This window comes from Lithobates pipiens, unplaced genomic scaffold (assembly GCF_037356315.1).
Source record: "Lithobates pipiens isolate NorthernLeopardFrog02 unplaced genomic scaffold, aLitPip1_a1.2 Scaffold_35, whole genome shotgun sequence".
NCBI lineage: Eukaryota > Metazoa > Chordata > Amphibia > Anura > Ranidae > Lithobates > Lithobates pipiens.
Genome location: NW_027507811.1, coordinates 19,744,579 through 19,765,354, shown reverse-complemented (window position 1 = coordinate 19,765,354; position 20,776 = coordinate 19,744,579). Strand labels below are relative to the sequence as shown.

Here is a 20,776-nt window from a genome sequence, read left to right as displayed (position 1 = left end):
GAGGAAGCCCAACCTATGTTTGCTTTCTCCTGGGCCGGGGGCCAACTAACCTGGCAAGGGTATGTAGACAGTCCAGCCGCCTTCTCTATGGTACTCAACGAGACTGTCAAGTCTTGGACATCTGAGCGAGGGTCGGTACTGATACAGTATGTGGACGACTTGCTCCTGTGCAGTCGAACTGCTGAAGACTGTGCGGTCGATTCAACATCACTGTTGGGACACTTAGCCCGAGCTGGACACCTCGCCTCCAGGAAGAAGGTGCAATGGTGCCAGTCCCAGGTTGAATACTTAGGTTGTATCCTTAGAGAAGGAACAAGGCTGGTGTCACCTAAACGTGCCGCAGCCCTACAAGCTCTCAGTCCGCCAAAAGACAAGGCCGCCCTACTCTCATTTTTGGGTGCAATTGTATATTGCCGCCAATGGATCCCTGACTGTTCTCATTATGATAGTATCCTAAGAGAGGCTACTGGCTCGACAGCCCCTAAATTAATAGATTGGACTGAAGACAGACTACAAGCTTTTCAAGCTCTATTAAACAGTCTGTCAAATGCTCCCGCCCTAGGGTTGGTAGACTATGGTAAAGCTTTTCAACTATACTGTGTAGTCTCGGGGACCTCTTTTGCCGCCGTGCTAACACAACAGCATGGAACAGGCTACCGCCCTGTCTCCTACCTATCTAAAAAAAAAAACTCCCCATCCAAGTACAGGGAATGCCATTCTGTCTCCAAAATCTTGCTGCCTGTGCAATGGCTGTACAAGATGCAAACAAATTAGTGCTAGGTCACCCATTGACTCTCTATACCACTCATTCAGTCACGCATCTTATTCAGAACATGAATACCCAACATATGACCTCGCAAAGACTTAGTGGTTATGAGATAACACTGATGAACACTGATAACCTCACACTCAAATATGTGCCTGCCAGCAACCCCGCTGTGCGCCTTTTGCATTCCATGTTGCGTTTACCACATGACCCAGACATACATGACTGTTCGGAAAAGGTTGCTGCTATTACCAGTCCCAGACCGGATCTCACTGACACCCCTATCTCAGGTGCAGAGGATGTTTTCGTTGACGGTAGCTGCTCACGTCCCTCTGACTCCACCTTTTTAACCGGTTATGCAGTTGTTCAACTACCAGACATCGTACTGGAGGCAAAATCATTACCTCCTTCTTCAGCCCAGGTAGCAGAGTTAGAAGCCCTCACTAGGGCCTGCATTCTATTCACCGGTAAAGAGGTGAACGTCTACACAGACAGTAGATATGCTTTTGGAGTGGTGCATGATTTTGGTGTGATATGGGCCAATAGAGGTTTTAAAACAGCAGACAACAAAATAATTGCCAACTCCACACAGATTAGTGCTCTCCTCCAAGCCATTCTTCTTCCAAAAAAGGTAGCCATAATTAAAGTAAAGGCACACTCCTCTGACAGCAGTCGTGTTTCAAAAGGGAATGCTCTTGCTGACAGAGAAGCTAAAAGAGCTGCTGCCTTTTCCCCTAACCCACCTGCCCCCACAACAATGTTTTTCAAGGAACACTTCGCAGCACCTAACTTTAAAACTGTCATAGCACAGATGCAATCAATGGCCACAGAAGATGATGTCCATTTTTGGACAAAGGAAGGATTGACCAAAGACCCTGAAGGTCTTTGGTCAAAAGAGGGGAAGAGACATATAGGGGCTGCACTCTCATATCTCCATGGTCCAGGACATATAGGGGCTGCCCCTTTGATCAATATATATATATGAAATCCTTTATCACCCACAAAGTGCAGGAGTAGTGGAAAGAATGAATAGGAATATCAAAGATAAACTAAAAAAGGCCACAGGAGGCACGTTGAAAGGATGGCTTGACCATCTGCCTGCTGTATTGTTCCAAATTAGGACCACACCACATGCAAGAACAAAACTATCACCCTTTGAGGTCCTCATGGGAATCCCCGCAAACATAGAATTACCCCCATTAGACCAAGACACTGATATTGACATTTATTCCCAACAGGAAATGTACGTGAAAAACCTGGTAAGTATGCTTCATGAAATGAACGAACACGTTTCTGTCACCTTTTTTCCCTCTTCCCACAGAACCAACGCATCCCTTCATTCCTGGGGATAAAGTGCTGATCAAACAATTAGCACAAAGAAAGAGTATCGGACCGGCTTTCTCAGGACCATGGAAGGTGGAAAAGGTATCCAGGACCGCAGTGTTAACAGACCTAGGAAACACCTGGATCCACGCCAGCCGTCTTAAAAAGTGTCCCCAGCTTCCCTCGACTCCAGAGCCCCTGGCAGTGACAGAGCAGCAACTCCCAAGAACAAGATCTACAAGAAGTTCAGAGAGGCATAGAACAAATTTCCCTGGAAGATCCCACACCCCCTCAAAAGGACAAAACAGAGCCAACAACTGCCGGGATGAGAAACGAAGAAGAAGAACAGAACTCTTAGATAACAAATAATCAGAACTTTAAAAAAACAAAGATGCTTTCTCCATCAGTGTCAGGGAAGGCTGTATGCCTTTGGGGTAGTCTGGTACTATTTGTATTCCTGCCCACATGGTTTATAGCCAACTGTATATATCATCCAGAAGATTTAGGTCTATTAAAAGGGATATGTGGACCACCTAAGATGAATAATACCCCCGGCCAAAGACATAGTAGAAGTATTGTACCCGTTAATGAGTCACCTAAGGGACTGACTAACAAGATGTTACTACTAAAATTCAAATATAGCTATGCTCAAAAATCTGGTTTTGAGAAATGCTGGATTTGCAGCAAGCTACATCCCAGTACAGCTAGAATCCCTCTCATGGCAGTCCCCTTGAATTTTACCCCCCTCCTTAATGGAACACCCCCTATCGTCCTAACGAATGTTACTAGGACCCTTCCAAATAAAACCCTCACTTTCCAAATTATAGGTAGAAGCCACTTCCCAGACTGGTGTTTCCGACTGGGAAACACCACAGATGGAGCCGAGGTTTGCAAACAAGCAAAACTTAACATTTCAATGACATCATTTAACAGTCCTTCTTTCTTCCATACTTCAGATCCCACCCTAAATGCCACCTTTTTAGACTTTCTTAGCTCCAGTACCAAGACTACAATACACCAATTAATGTCAATTCTGGTGCTCTCTGGCCTTTCTGATACTCTTAGGAACGTGTTCCATAAACGACCCCTAGCTCTAGGAAATACCATATATATATGCTGCGGCAAACTCTGTCACCCCTGGATCCCAACCAAACCCCAGGGGTGGTGTTACCTTGCAGCCCTGGTTCCTATTATGGGGGTATTAGGGGATAACAAGGGAAGTCACCTCCTTGAAGCCAGCATGCATCCTAGATATCCCCTTAGACACCGTAATAAACGAGAATTGTTTTTAGAAAAAGATATGGCCTGGGCATGGTTCCCTTCCTGGACAGGGTGGGGAATTGACCTAATGAAAAGATTAAATAATTACACTGGCATAATTGATGAGATTCTGGAGGAAAATTCTGATGACATAACCAAACTAAATCTAGAAACTAGGGCAATTAGGAAGCAACTAGAACTACATGAGTTGGCTATAGAAAGTATGAGTGCAGCCCTTACTGGCCTCTGTGAGACTACTGAGGATTATGAGTGCTGTACCTGGATTCATAATACCAGCATCGAAGTCCCAGACTACTATGACGTTATTGCCCAACACAGGGAAGAGGTAAATAAACTACAGAAAGAGGCAAGGAACATAGGAAAAAACTGGGATCCCTTCTCGAGCAGTTTTAGTTTTGGGGGATTAATATCTTGGCTCCGAAATGCTGCCATGACAATTGTCACTGTGATTCTCTTCATTCTATTTTTATATGCCTGTTATAAGATAATCAAATGTTTATGTAAAAAGGGAAACACGGTCGCTCCGAAGGATCTGAAACTCACTTCCATTGTTAAGGATCCAACGGTATGGTATAGAAACCAAGAGCACAAGGGTTCGGAGTATGAAGCCTGTGCTATTAAATTAGAAAAGGAATGATCATTATGTAAATCACAGAATGATCAAAGGAAGGATTATAAGGTAAATGAGGGAACCATCTTGTTAGAAGACATCCATTTTGGGTATTGGAAAATTACTGTTAGCATGACATAGAAACCTATTGCTTAAGGTCATATGTGTTTTTTGCTTGTACAAGGTATTTTATCACAAGGTTAGATATCTGTTTAGAACAGATGGATGCGGTTAAGCTACTTCCCTTTTTGAGAGCAGAAGTAACTCCATGGTGTTAAAACCACAGGCCTGTCTTGCACCAGACTTAAGAAACATTTTAAACTGTATAAAAATGTATATATTTAGCTTTTTGTTACTAGGCAGAAATTGCTTGTACAAAAAAACCATGATGACGTAGTAAAATATACTATCTTGCATATTTTATGTGGCAGTCCCTGATTGGTTAAACCACAGGGCTGTCCTTCTGTTCAAACTAAATAAAATTGTTGTGTGTGCTTCAATAGGCACATTCATTATTCACGTACAACAGTGTATGTGTAATGTTTTGTCCACCGGTGAAAGGGACCTCCGCTCTTCAATCCTAGCCTAGGCTACCAGGGGTTACTTACAGAAGTCGAGCAACCTAACAGTGATCAGGAACACTGTTGCTGGCTTACACTGGTCTGGTGGCCCCGAGATCCATTGTGATGATCAGGAACACTGTTGCTGTCTTACACTGGTCTGGTGGCCCCGAGATCCATTGTGGTGATCAGGAACACTGTTGCTGGCTTACACTGGTCTGGTGGCCCCGAGATCCATTGTGGTGATCAGGAACACTGTTGCTGTCTTACACTGGTCTGGTGGCCCCGAGATCCATTGTGGTGATCAGGAACACTGTTGCTGGCTTACACTGGTTTGGTGGCCCCGAGATCCATTGTGGTGATCAGGAACACTGTTGCTGTCTTACACTGGTCTGGTGGCCCCGAGATCCATTGTGGTGATCAGGAACACTGTTGCTGGCTTACACTGGTCTGGTGGCCTCGAGATCCATTGTGGTGATCAGGAACACTGTTGCTGGCTTACACTGGTCTGGTGGCCCCGAGATCCATTGTGGTGATCAGGAACACTGTTGCTGGCTTACACTGGTCTGGTGACAGTGGGACTGGTGTAGCGGCAATCAAGAACAGTTGTGACGGTGCTCAAGAACACTGTGATTGGCTGCACTGGTCTGGTGACTTGGTACTGGGGTGGCTAGCAATAAGGGACACTGTTGCCGGTTGCACTGGTATGATGATCCTGTACTGGAGTTGGTAGTGATCAGGGACGTTGGTTGGCTGCTCTGGTGACACCGTACTGTGCTGATCACTGGTATCTCAGAGCCAATCGGTATAAGAGAAAACAAAGTTGTGGCTCCAACATGCAGCTTTAGTTCACATTTGTGATGGCTGTGATTGGTCACAGTGATCACATGGGTCTTGTACCTTGCTCTGTGATCTGCCGTGTCTGATGAACACAGTGTGATCACGGAGCACTCTGCTGCACATTTCCCATGATTCTCATGCACTCTGCAGTGTAGTGGAGCATCATGGGAAATTAAGTTCCAAAACATCGGGGGTGCCGAGGTTCTCCATCACTGCTCTAGATAGAGGATTCCCATCAGCAGTGCAAAGGGGAGACCATTCCTCTACAACCCCAACCTTCAGGAGTCAGGTGCCTTGTTATATATATATAATATAACAGCAATATGGCAGGTGGTCAGGCACCAAAACTGAAGAACAATCCATGAAGTAGCTTTCAAAGTATATAAAGACACAGGCTGCAGTATGTATTTTCGCCACAAAATGGGGACCTCACTTATTGTCATTGGGATGCAGAGACAGGAAGTGATAGGAGATACAGACAGGAAGTGATAGAAGATAAAGACAGGAAGTGATGTAATCTACAGACAGGAAGTAATAGAAGATAAAGACAGGAAGTGATGTAATCTACAGACAGAAAGTGATGGAAGATAAAGACAGGAAGTGATTTCATCTACAGACAGGTGGTTTTCAGAGAGAAGAAAGTTTGGAGGAAAAAGGATGATATCCTGCAGAGGAGGTAATAAGATGTGATTTTATATTTACACCCAGTAACTCCCCGTCATGTCCGTCCTCTTTTTCCATAGTCACTGTGATGTTTTATATCTGCAACAGATTCTAAAATACACACACACACACACACACACACACACACACACACACACACACACACACACACACACACACACACACACACACACACACACACACACACACACACACACACACACACACACACACACACACACACACACACACACACACACACACACACACACACACACACACACACACACACACACACACACACACACACACACACACACACACACACACACACACACACACACACACACACACACACACACACACACACACACACACACACACACACACACACACACACACACACACACACACACACACACACACACACACACACACACACACACACACACACACACACACACACACACACACACACACACACACACACACACACACACACACACACACACACACACACACACACACACACACACACACACACACACACACACACACACACACACACACACACACACACACGTAGTGGGTAGCACTTTAACCTAGCTGTAAGAATGGTCACTGGTTCAAATCCCAACCACACCACAACACTACCTGCCTGTAGTTTGCATGTTCTCCCTGTGCCTGTGTGGGTTTCCTGTGGGTACTCTGGTTTCCTCCCACAATCCAAAGACATGCTGGTAGGTGAATTGGATCCTGTCTAAAATTGTCCCTAGTATGTATGAATGTGAGTTAGGGACCTTAGATTGTAAGCCTCTGGTTTATAGACCGGTTACATCCTAAATATAGAACCATTTATCCAACTGTCCATCCAGAGCCTCTGGTTTTTAGACCGGATACATCCTAAATATAGAACCATTTATCCAACTGTTCATCCAGAGCCTCTGGTTTATAGACCGGATACATCCTAAATATAGAACCATTTATCCAACTGTTCATCCAGAGCCTCTGGTTTATAGACCGGATACATCCTAAATATAGAACCATTTATCCAACTGTCCATCCAGAGCCTCTGGTTTATAGACCGGATACATCCTAAATATAGAACCATTTATCCAACTGTCCATCCAGAGCCTCTGGTTTTTAGACCGGATACATCCTAAACATGCCTCCCAACTTTTGAAGTTGAGAATGAGGGACATTTAGGGAGAAGATCTGGCCTCTCCTGTGTGCCTCTACCACTACCCCCCTTTAGCTACGGAGGCAGCACCTGTGGGTGTAAACATACTGTATCCACAATGCTTTACTTCACAGATGTGTCATGAATTATGCCCTCTGTTGAATGTCACCCATTCAAGTGAATGGAGCTGCTCTGCAAGTGCCCCGCAATGCACACAGTTGCAGCATGCTAATGTGAGGGTGGAAGTGGTTAAAGCAGGTGGTGAAGAGTCGATACAACACCTTTTTCTCACCTGCCAAATGCTCTCTGAAAAGCAATGCGAATGCCGATCGCTTTTCAGAAGCGTAAACAAACCCTTTATGTGTGTGTGTGTGTGTGTGTGTGTGTATGTGTGTGTATATATATATATATATATATATATATATATATATATATATATATATATATAATATTTTTTTTTTTTTTTTGTTTTTTTTTTTTTTTTGTTTTTAACAGCATTCATTTTGGCCTATGGTGAAATATTAGGGGTCTAAACTGTCTCACTATTGAGACAGAGAAAGGGACAGATTCCCCTGGTCCTTTTCTCTGCAGCCTCAGCTGCACTGGACAGTAAATGAACAGAAAGCTCTGAGAAATTAGGAAATCAATGTATATTATTACTATTACATGAACTGCGCTAAATAGAAGGCGATGATGGAAATTGGGTGCAGAGAGGAGCAGTGTCAGGGAGAGAAGAGAGTGGGATGAGACGTTGAGTGGTAGTGTGAGAACACCAGCTTGGAGCAAAGAGGTAATTAGAATCTTCATGTCCCTGGTGCAAGAAACCATGGAGGGCCCCCTGATCCCTAGCTGGGGGCCCTTACCTCTGAGCCCAGTGGCAGAACGCCAGGGCCTGATTGTAAGTGCAATCTTTGCGACCCTGGTAGTTCCTTCACTGGTGTCAGTAGTTTTATTATTATTTTAGGAAGCCCATTAGGGGGCGTTGGTGAGATATCAGGGATAGCAGACGCCTGACATCTCACATTTGAGACAGAGAAAGGAGATTGAGGACACAGCCCTCAATCTTCTTCTTTGCATCCTCAGCTGCACAGATTGAATGGACAAGAATAGCTCTGTACAGAGGCTTCCTGTTCGTTAACAGACTGAAGCAAAGTAAACAGTTTACTACGCTATAGTTAGGAATGGACAGAGTAAGTGATCTGTACCTTGTCATTTCAGGCAAGGGAAGGGCCAGGAAAATAGTTGCTCTCCATCCTGACATATCCCCTGCAGCAGCTATGGGGAGGGGGGAACCTGGCAGAGCTGCGGGAGCAGAAGGGGGACCAGGAGACAGTGCAGGGAACTGGAGAAAAGCACAAGGGGGAGGGGAACCAGAGAAATGCATTGGCACTATAGAAAGGGGGGCTGGAGAAAAGCACGGGGGGGGGGCTGGAGAAGAGCACGGGGGGGGGGGGGCTGGAGAAGAGCACGGGGGGGGGGGCTGGAGAAGAGCACGGGGGGGGGCTGGAGAAGAGCACAGGGGGGGACTGGAGAAGAGCACAGGGGGGGGACTGGAGAAGAGCACGGGGGGGGGGACTGGAGAAGAGCACGGGGGGGGGACTGGAGAAGAGCACGTGGGGGTACTGGAGAAGAGCACGGGGGGGTACTGGAGAAGAGCACGGGGGGGTACTGGAGAAGAGCACGGGGGGGTACTGGAGAAGAGCACGGGGGGGGACTGGAGAAGAGCACGGGGGGGGACTGGAGAAGAGCACGGGGGGGGACTGGAGAAGAGCACGGGGGGGGACTGGAGAAGAGCACGGGGGGGGACTGGAGAAGAGCACGGGGGGGTACTGGAGAAGAGCACGGGGGGGTACTGGAGAAGAGCACGGGGGGAAACTGGAGAAGAGAACGGGGGGGGGAAACTGGAGAAGAGCACGGGGGGGGGGGGAACTGGAGAAGAGCACGGGGGGGGGGGGGAACTGGAGAAGAGCACGGGGGGGGGGGAACTGGAGAAGAGCACGGGGGGGGGGGAACTGGAGAAGAGCACGGGGGGGGGGGAACTGGAGAAGAGCACGGGGGGGGGGAACTGGAGAAGAGCACGGGGGGGGGGGAACTGGAGAAGAGCACGGGGGGGGGGAACTGGAGAAGAGCACGGGGGGGGGGGAAACTGGAGAAGAGCACGGGGGGGGGGGAAACTGGAGAAGAGCACGGGGGGGGGGGGAAACTGGAGAAGAGCACGGGGGGGAAACTGGAGAAGAGCACGGGGGGGAAACTGGAGAAGAGCATGGGGGGAAACTGGAGAAGAGCATGGGGGGGGGGGACTGGAGCAGAGCATGGGGGGAAACTGGAGAAGAGCATGGGGGGGGGACTGGAGCAGAGCACGGGGGGGGGACTGGAGCAGAGCACGGGGGGGGAACTGGAGCAGAGCACGGGGGGGGAACTGGAGCAGAGCACAGGGGGGGGACCGGAGCAGAGCACGGGGGGGGGGAACTGGAGCAGAGCACGGGGGGGGACCGGAGCAGAGCACAGGGGGGGGACCGGAGCAGAGCACAGGGGGGGGACCGGAGCAGAGCACAGGGGGGGGGACCGGAGCAGAGCACAGGGGGGGACCGGAGAAGAGCAGGGGGGTGGACCGGAGAAGAGCGGGGGGACCGGAAAAGAGCTGTAGCCCCATCGCACGCTAGCCGGCCAACCATCACAGCCACAGCCCCAGCACATGATAGCTGGCCGGCCGCCTGGATCTACTCGCAGCCTCTTTCAAGACATTGCCATACGCCATCACACGAGCCCACTATTGTGCTCCTGCCAGCTGAGAAGGCTTGAGCATACGTATATCTGAGCACAGATGTGAGCCAGCTGATCCAGGGTCTCGAGGCGGCGGTAAGGCAAGCAGTCTGGCAGGGATGCTGTGGGGGTTATTGCTGACTAGAGGGTCGCATGGACGCTATCTCAGATAGGGGGATAAGCCCTTAGGTAACTTGGAGATCGTACCCCCCCCCACCTTCCTCCTACTCCTGGAATAAGTACGTGGAGCTGAATGGGGATATTTTAAGGACATTATCACTCCTGGCAAATGTTATCTATAACTGCTGCTATATCTATAAGTGCTGTTGGGGGAAAAAATGGTGCTGGAAGTTTGGCTCATCTTGATTGTTAAGAGACAGTAATATATACAAATAAAGCTGCGGGGGGGGGTTGTGTTTTGCTCCGAATAGTGGCTGTTGGAGGAATTTCCGGTGTTGACGCAAACGTTTCTGCTGGAGGAAGGAGGATTGATGCTATCTGAGGACATTCACTGCTTAAAAGATGATTGACACAATTCTTGTATATCAGCAATGTGTATTAATGTAGAAAGACGGAACTAGCGAGACCTCTATAAAAATTCCCCGCCCAGTACACTCCGGTGTTAAGCAACAGTAACTGAGGATATATGAGTGTGAACATCGTCTGATGAGCCAATATAGAGGAACTGTCTGTAACGGAATAACAATAAACCTCTCTCCTTTTCTTTTTTTTTTTTTCCCTGCTTTGTTACCCCTAGGAAATAGTAGCGAATATTAGTGAAATTTCGTTAGTAGAGTATCGTGCATTGTTTATTAAATTGAATAACATTGTGGTGGGTGCTCGAGGGGTAAGGGGGTTAAGTGGTATGGGAGGGATGTCAAAACAGACCAGGGCAGGGTTAGCGGGGGTGTAAGTTGGGAAATCGTTACGCCTGGAATAAAGATTTGGTAACACTCTGGTGACATTTTTGTAGAGTGAGGGGTGTCCTGTCTCATCAACATGAGAGGGAAAACAGGCAAAACAAATAGACCAATCACCCCAGCTGCAAGCCTGGTCGGAAATTCAAAAGTACATGGCCGCAAACTCTAGAATAAGCCCCTGTACACACGGTCGGAGATTTCGACAACCAAATCCGTCGGATTTTGTCCGTCGGATCTTGTCCGAAACTGTTGCATACACACGGTCGGACAAAGTTGTCGAAAAATCCGATCTTTCAGAACGTGATGACATAATTTCGTTACGATGGGACTACATTCAGGCTAGTAACCAATAGCTTTGATGTAGGAATTTGATCTGAGCATGCGTGGCACTTGGTCCGATCAAAATTCTCTACACATGATCGGAGTATGTCCGATTAGGCCCAGTTGGTCGGGAAATATTTCCAACAAGTTGGAAAATTGGGTCCGACGGATATTCCGATGGAATCAGTCCGATGCATACCACACACAGTCGGATTATCCGACAACACGGTCCGATAGGACACATTCCAACGGATTCTCCGACCGTGTGTACAAGGGCTAAGAGAAGAGGCCGGGAGCCCTAGGGTTGAAAAATCACTCCGCTCTGGACCAAGTATACAGAAGGGGGAAGAGTAGGGGGTGAAGAACCCCGCCACAAAGTCAACTGAGTTAAAAAAAAAATGGTGCAAATTCACAAATCAGTGATATAAGGCAGAAGGGACCACAAGGAAAAGGGGGTGGGGGGGAGAGTAAGCATGGAGAAAGGAGAATTGGCTCTGGAAGGTCATGTGGAAACCCTACACCTAGAACAAGCCCCACAAATTAGAGAGATTCTTTCGGAGATGTTTTTCGAGAATGGAAACCTCTCTAAAAGCAGATATTGCGGCAATAAGGGCTGATATTGGCCTGGTTCTGGGGAGAGTGGAGGAGATAAAAAATAGAGTAGAGGCCCATGAGCAAAGGATAGATGAAATACTAGAGCAGGTAACAGCTCTCCGGAAGGGAAATAGAACAATCAGGTATAGGCTAGAAGACCAGGAGAATAGAAGTAGAAGAAATAACCTACAAGTAAAAGGACTCCCCGAGACACATAACAGTTCAGCTCTTAGAGAGATAGCCCAACAGATATTCAACCCCCTATTAGACAAGGAAGCTACAGCCCCACTGAAAATAGATAGAATACAAATAAATAAATACACAGAATGACACGATCCTTTGGATTAAGATCAGAAGCCCCGCGAGATGTCATAGTGAGATTTCACTACATAGAAGAAAAAAATGCAGGTAATGAGAAGAGTTAGAACAGTGCCAGGGGTGGTCTACGGGGGGCGCAGAATTTCAGATTTATTCCGACTTAGCGGTGGAGACACTAGGAAGAAGGAGGCGATTAAAACCGCTTACGGAATTGATGAGGGCAGCCGATATCCCATATCAATGGGGATTCCCGGCATGTCTCATAGGGAAGAAAGAGGGGCGTTTTTCAGTTCTGCTCTTCCCGGAAGACCTTCAAGAATTCTGTAAGCGCTTAGGAATAAAACCCACCCCACAGATAGAATGGGAAAGCGAAGATGAGATAGGGGGAGTGGGGAATAGAACTCAAAGGAGTGAGGTGCAGGAAGGGCAGGGTATTCGGAGAGGGAAGAACCCCGAATACTTGAAGCTAATTTGATACAGGAAGATGTGCTGGGAGCATAGGAGGATGGGGGGGGGGGGGTAGGGGGGGCAGGGGGGAGGGAAGACTGAGGGGAGATCTCAGACGGTTAAGGGTGTAAGTCCCAGGGACACTATGGGGGAGAGGCGACCACAAATATTGGTCAACCGGACCCATATAATTAACGGGAATGAGGGAGTACCCAGTCTTGCGAGACGTTCCGTTATAGGACAAAGGGGGAGGGGAGGGGGAGGGGGGAATTTTTTCTTGTTTTTCTCCCTGGGGTTTTTTGTTTCTTATTTTTGGGCTCTCACTCGATCCTCCCATAGGTTTAGTAAGGACAGGTGCCACTGGGTCCACTGGACACTCCAAAACGAGATGGAATTATTCCTAGAAGAGAGGTATGGTAGTAATTAATTTAGTAACCTACAACGTAAGGGGTTTAAACACAAAAAGGAAAAGATAAATGATGAACTGCAATATATGGAAGCAAATATAGTGTGCCTCCAAGAGACGCACATAACATATACCTCAGGTGTTGGATTGAATTCGGTTAATTTCCCGGTATGGATTTATAGGGATTCCCCATCCTCTTATTCTAGAGGGGTAGCGATAGGTTTTAGCAGAACAACGAGGTTTGATTTAGAGGAGCGACTAGTGGACCCGGAGGGACGGTACCTGTGCTTAAAAGGTACGCTGTTTAATATCAAATGTACAATTGTAAATGTCTATGCTCCGAATGAGAATGCGGACAAATTTTTAAAGAAAGTGTTAAATAAAATAGAAGGTTTTAAGGAGGGTAAAAAAAAAAAAGAGCACGGGGGGACCGTAAAAGAGCACGGGGGGGGGGGGACTTGTGAAGAGCAGGGAGGGACCGTAGAAGAGCACGGGGGGGACCGTAGAAGAGCACGGGGGGGATCGGAGAAGAGCAGGGGGGGCGGAGAAGAGCACGAGGGGGACCAAAAAAGAGCACGGGGGGACCGGAGAAGAGCACAGGAGGGGACCGGAGGAGAGTAAGGAGGAGGTGGGTGGAGCGGTGGAGCTAAACAGTAGGCGCGGAGAAGGAGGAAGTTGAATCTCCTCCTCTGTGAATGCTGGGTCTCTGCCACTCTACTTGTGATGTCACTGATTGCTAGACGCCAGGTATGCGGTGGCTAGCAACCATTTTGGGCACTGAGCCAGCCGCGGTGGTGAACAAAGTAAAAGGGGACTCCACCAGCCAGGGGTCCACTACAGGCTGACAATGAGAGACAGCAGTGATGCAAGGGCTATTTTAGGGGGCATCAGATAGGGCCAGGGGGCAATTCCAGGACACTGTATTGTCCTGGAATGAGGGTGCCCAGGACAGAGCTTCCAAGTGCGGGAAGGTCCCATGGAATCCGGGAAGGTTGGGAGGTATGTCCTAAATATAGAGCAATTTCTAGATTATAAGATCGAATGAGCAGAGCCCTCTGATTTCTCCTGTATTGATTTGTATTGTAACTGTACTGTCTGTCCCCATGTTGAAAAGCACTGTGTAAACTGTTGGCGCTATATAAATCCTGTATAATAATAATGATAATTTTATCCAACTGTCCATCCAGAGCCTCTGGTTTATAGACCAGATGCATCCTAAATATAGAGCAAATTATCCAACTGTCCATCCAGAGCCATAGTTGCCAAGATTGTCCAAAAATTTATAGGGACACTTTTTTGTCTGTAGGTGGAGTCTAATAATTAGGGGGCGGAGAATTCATTTCTAGGTGTGCCGTAGTGGGGGGGGGGGGGGGAGAAAAATGCAGGGCACAAAGAAAAATGGGTGTGGTTTAAACAAAATGTTGGGAGTTGCTTAAAGGGGGCATGGCTCAAAGCGGGTGGGGTTTGAGTCTGAGATGAATGACAGATGGAGGGAGCAAAAATGAAAGAAATGGGGAGGGAAAGAGAGAGAAAAAAGACAAGAAAGAGGGATGGAGGGACAGCAGGCCCAGATCCTACACCACAATAGCAATATGTGTATTCCATAAAGTTCAACAATCAGCAGATAAAGATACTCCAAACAACTGGTGTTCAATCATCCTGGTACCATGGTTTGTATGGTGTCATAATGATAAAAACACATTATTTATTTTATTACATTGTAATATAAAATTAAATAGTTCAACTCACAATAATGCAGAATCAGTGGGAGCCCTGAGTGTGTCACTTGCCACGTCGCCTGCCACCAGATGCCATCAGGTGTCCCCAGGAGAGTCCCTCCTTTCATCACAGGTGTCCCCAGGAGAGTCCCTCCTTTCATCACAGGTGTCCCCAGCGGAGTCCCTCCTTCTATCACAGCCTGGGATGCAAACGTGTGCTAAAAGTTTGTTTGTCCTGGAGGGCTCTGTGCACAGAGGGAATGGAGGTAACTCGTGGGTCCCAGAACTTTGGCTGGGGAAGACACTTTCACCCCTCTTCACCTGGGTGCAGGCCGCACCCCAGTAGCAACGCCACTGCTGATTTGGTCTCCATGCCATTTACAAAAGACCCAGCTTGTGGAGGCCAAAGGGAAGAACCAAGAGACAGAGCCTGGGTTCCACCTTTTTGTTTCTTCCTCACAATGGCTGGTCTTCTGTAAAATGGCGGCCGGCGTAGACCATTCATAAGTACTGGCAAACAAATTGGGAAACCGCTGATTTCCCGGGACATTTCCCGGGAAACGGTAAGACCGTGACAAAGGTCTAAATACCGTGAATTTCCCGGGAAATTCGGGACAGTTAGCAACTATGCCAGAACCTCTGTTTTTAGACCAGATACTTCCTAAATATAGAGCCATTTATCCAACTGTCCATCCAGAGCCTCTGGTTTATAGACACAATACATGCTGGACATGAAGTGAAAGGATAGCTCCCCATCCAGGACACAATCAGAAAAATATATTAATAGAAGTTCTAATTCCTCCCCAGTCATTCTAAGCCTAAAATAAAAGTAGTAGCCAGGTGACCAATAAGATCGTCATGATGGAGAATCAGCTGCCCCTCACATCACCGGGTAAGAGGAGACTTTATTGTAAAGGAGAGAGCAGTACGGAGGGTTCACCTAGATCCCCCATCATCTGATAAACACATAGAAACAATGTATTCAGTCAGTGTGTGTGTTTCCTACAGATGGATCCAGTAATGGGAACCCACCAGAGAGATGTCCCCGTCCTCTGTATTCCCGGGATTCCATACAGGAAGATCACACCATCCCCCACCATCATCAGGTAGGTGGACTGATCAATTAGAACTCAAATGTATTCTAAACTATGGATTAATATTCTTCTGTGTAATCTCCTTTTTCTTTTTATAAATATATTCTGTCATCTTTGGGGTTCAGGGTGAAGAACTGAAAGACATCAAAGTTGAGGATAAAGAGGAGGAGGAGGAAGAAGAAGAGATGTTGGTGAGTGGAGATCAGCAGTCTATGGAGGAGGGGGAGATGAATATGGAAAGTAAACAGGAGGAATCTTCTCTATATATGGACATAGGTAAGTAATAATCACTAAACACAGAACCAGTTCCTATTATTATATTATAAATTATATTATTTTACTTCTAGGAGTATAAAGTTTGTATTTACATTGTTACATCAGAGGAGAAAAGGTCTATGTCTACTGAATACACAAGATAAAAAAAAATTCAAAGCAGCAGTTGACTCACAGGACAGTAGAATGTCCATAAAAAACTCGGCCTAATCTTCTTTTAGATGAAAAAGATTCCTCCCTGATCCCAAAAGGCAATCAAATAACTTCCCAAATCAACATTCTAAAATGTTTTACTAATTACTAGTAACCATATATACTATTTGTAATAAGAACACCCAGTCATTTTTTAGAGTCATCTAGAACCCGACTATTCCTCATCCACAGAGCTGTAAATACAAATCACCCCTTCTGTATAGGGAGGTTGTTTTTTATTTTAGTTACACACAATCTATGATGCTCATCTATAAAATGGAGAACATCATATTCTTATTTCCGGGAAAGACTGAGAAACCTGAAATGCTGAAAGTAAGAACGTCATCGATATACCTATCCCATCGCCCCAATGTACTGTGTATATTGTACACCATATGAAAGAATCATCTCTACCCTTAATCAGAAGAAATCAATTATATTTACCACATTAACCTATGTTCCCAACAAATGAGGAGGAGATACTGTACACCATATGAAAGGTCCATCTCCATTCCTCAATATAACGTCATGTTCCCATGAATGAGGAGGAGATACTCTACACCATATGAAAGGTCCATCTCCATTCCTCAATATAACGTCATGTTCCCAACAAATGAGGAGGAGATACTGTACACCATATGAAAGGTCCATCTCCATTCCTCAATATAACGTCATGTTCCCAACAAATGAGGAGGAGATACTGTACACCATATGAAAGGTCCATCTCCATTCCTCAATATAACGTCATGTTCCCAACAAATGAGGAGGAGATACTGTACATCATATGAAAGGTCCATCTCCATTCCTCAATATAACGTCATGTTCCCAACAAATGAGGAGGAGATACTGTACACCATATGAAAGGTCCATCTCCATTCCTCACTATGATGTCATCGATGGACAAAGTTGCACGGTGTGATTTGGGTGAATTGTGTTCTTTATCTACTTTGAATTTATATTTCTGTTCTGGTTGCACCCACTTGCATTCCGGAGCTCAAAGATTTAGAACTAAACCAACATATATGACTGCTGAATAAAAGATTCCAACAATTCTTCTAACATTTATTGTAAAATTGTTTCTCAGCAGATGACCATAATGTCCGGAATACGTCTGAGGAACCTTCTGATAAATCACATCCCAGGACTCTAAGATCTCACAGTAGAAATACTTTAATAGATCCGTCTATTCCCGAGGAATCTTCTTCAGGGCAGGAAGGAGATCACACAGAAGAGAGTTCATTGTCATGTACAGTGTGTGGGAAACTTTTAATAAATAAGAGAGAACTTCTTAAACACAAGAAATGTCACACTGCTGAGCGTCCCTATTCATGTTCAGAGTGTGGAAAATGTTTCACTCTGAAAAAAAATCTTATTAGACACCAGAAGCTTCACACTGGGGAGCGTCCCCATTCATGTTCAGAGTGCGGGAAGTGTTTCACTACCAAACCAAACCTTCTTTTACACTGGTACAGTCACACAGGTGAGCGTCCCTTTTCATGTTCAGAGTGCGGGAAAGGTTTCACTGTAAAAGGGAAACTTCTTAGCCATGGAAGGATTCACACAGGTGAGCGTCCCATTTCATGTTCAGAGTGTGGGAAATGTTTCACTGACAAAAGAAATCTTCTTATACACCAAAGAAGTCACACAGGTGAGTCTTCTCATTCGTGTTCAGAGTGCGGGAAATGTTTCAACGAGGAAAAAAATCTCGTTAAACATCAGAAGATTCACACGGGTGAGCATCTCTATTCATGTTCAGAGTGTGGGAAAAGTTTCACTCGGAAAAGAAATCTTATTAGACACCAGAAGATTCACACGGGGGAGCGTCCCTATTCATGTTCAGAGTGTGGGAAAGGTTTCATTGAGCAAGCAAAACTTATTATACATCAGAGAGACCACACAGGTGAGCGTCCTTATTCATGCTCGAAGTGTGGGAAATGTTTCAAATGGAAATTTTCATTTGATACACACCAGAAGATTCACATAGGTGAGCGTCCCTATTCATGTTCAGAGTGCGGGAAATCTTTCGCTCATAAAAACAGCCTTGATGAACACCAGAGAATTCACACAGGTGAGCGTCCTTATTCATGTTTAGAGTGCGGGAAATCTTTCAAATCGAAAGGATACCTTGTGCAACACCAGAGATTGCACGTGGGTGAACGTCATTCGTGTTCAGAGTGTTGGAAATCATTCACTACCAAAGGATACCTTGTGCAACACCAGAGAGTTCACACGGGTGAGCGTCCTTATTCATGCTCAGAGTGCGGGAAATCTTTCATTTCTAAAAATGGCCTTGTGTATCACCAGAGAATTCACACAGGAGAGTGCCCTTATTCATGCTCAGAGTGCGGGAAAGGTTTCAGTCAGAAGGGAAGCCTTGTGACACACCAGAGAATTCATACGAGTTAATCATCGTTCTCCTGATAACAGTGGTGTGTTGGGGGTGGGGCGGAATATATTGAATGTTTTTCAGGTTCGGTTTGATAGATCTGAGTCTGCAGGGATTGAATTCTAGTAATACGATCCTCTAAACCAGGGGGCTTCAACCTGTGGTCCATGGACAAGGTGTGCTTCTTTTATCTGGCCCTCGGGGTGCTATTTCATTCAGTGACACCAACAATGTGACCCAACGAAGAGGCACAATTCCTCCCAATGATGGGGCGCAAATCTGCCTAATGACTCCAACACTGGGGCACAACTCTTTCCAATGACACTGATAGGGCACAGTTCCTCCTAATGATGCCAACAATGGAGCACGATTCCTCCAATAACGGGGCACAGTTTCTCTCAGTGACACCAACAATGGGGCTCAAACACGCCAACATTGGTCCAACCTTCTTTCCAATGACACTGATAGGGCACAATTACTCCCAATTACACCAATGGGGTGGGGCTCAATTCCTCTCACTGACACCAAGGATTGGCCATTGTTAACTCCCACGGATGCCGGGACATTTTCTACATCCAACGGCCACAGTCCGGCCCCCCCTAAAATTTTATGTTTAAATAAGGATTTTTTTGCTAGAAAATTACCTAGAACCCACAAATATATATATATATATATATATATATATATATATATATATATATATATATATATATATATATATATATATATATATATATATATATATATATATATATATATATATATATATATATATATATATATAAAAATAAATAAATTTTTTTTAAAAAATTTTTTAAACATATGTATATATTTTGCACAGTATTTGCGCAGAGGTATTTTAAGTTAATAAAATGTTTTGGTATGAAAGATAATGTTACGCCGAGCAAATAGATACCCAACATGTCACACTTTAAAATTGCGCCCGCTCGTGGAATGGTGATAAACTACGGTACTTAAAAAATCTCCATAGGCGATGCTTTAAAATTGTTGTAAATGCATTATCCGTTTAGAGTTACAGAGAAGATTCTGCACTAGAATTATTGCTCTCGCTCAAACGTTCGCGGCGATGCCTCACATGTGCGGTGCGTACACTGTTTATACACATTTGTGCGCGGCTTACATATGCGTTTGCGTCTGCGCGTGAGTACGGAGGGATGGAAGGGTGCTTTTCAAATTTTTTTTTTCTTATTTATTTTATTTTTTATTTTTACACTGTCCCTTCATTTTTTCTTTTTTTATCACTTTTATTCCTATTACGAGGAACATAAACATTCCTTGCAATAAAATATAAGGACGACAGGTCCTCTTTATTGAGAAATCTGGGGTCAAAAAGACCCCAAATCTCTCATTTACCTAAAAAAAAAAAAAAATTTTATGCATTTTTGACTTTAAAAATAAAATCGTTTTGACCAGAGAATTGGAAGGGATGTCAGACATCATATCTGGTCCTCCAAGGACATAGAGAAGAGTGGAGCAAACGGAGCAAACGGCTGCATCCGATCGCTTCCAGGCTTTATTATAGTTTATTATCTTCTTCTTCTATTATATATTTTATTGTCTTCAATTAGAAAGGTTTTGATTTTAGATTCTAGCTTAATTTTTATTGTTTGTTAATCGCTTCAAGACCTCCATGTTAAATGCCCTTCCTGTCCACGCCATTTGTTTGGTTTTCATCACTTTGACAATTACTCAGTAATACAACTTGTTGTACCCAAGTGAATTTTATATACTTTTTTGAGACCGGTAAATTATTATTTATTTTTTTTTGGTTGTATTTTGTCACTGCTTTTAATATATAAAGGAAAAAGCCTGAACATTTTAAAAGTATATATGTATTTTTTTATTGCTTTCTCTTATAAAACTTTGCAAATAAAAAAATCTTTCTTCATAAATTTATTTGTATTCTTCTACATTTCTTTTGTAAAATAAAAAGTGAATCGGTGTATATTTTATGTAATCTGTGTGAAAGTTATGAAGTCTACAATGTATAGTGTGTGTGTGTATATATTGAAAAGTAATCAGTCCCGATGTCCTGACCGCCTGTCTTAATTCTTGAGGCTTTAAAATGCCAGCACAGTATAAATACCCCCCAAATGACCC

The 20,776-nt window shown here is 45.1% G+C and overlaps 2 protein-coding genes across 2 annotated transcripts in view; one reads left to right on the top strand and one right to left on the bottom strand.

Moving 5' to 3' along the window:
* Positions 1–19,304, top strand: part of LOC143955406 (uncharacterized) — a 36,992-nt gene extending 17,688 nt beyond the window's left edge. The window contains exons 7-10 of the mRNA XM_077465459.1: positions 12,406–12,554; positions 15,721–15,816; positions 15,930–16,080; positions 17,354–19,304. Coding sequence (XP_077321585.1) covers positions 12,406–12,554; positions 15,721–15,816; positions 15,930–16,080; positions 17,354–18,675 — 1,718 coding nt within the window. The 3' untranslated portion in view covers positions 18,676–19,304. The remainder of the gene's footprint in view (positions 1–12,405; positions 12,555–15,720; positions 15,817–15,929; positions 16,081–17,353) is intronic.
* Positions 1–20,776, bottom strand: part of LOC143955192 (uncharacterized) — a 422,346-nt gene that overhangs the window by 119,811 nt on the left and 281,759 nt on the right.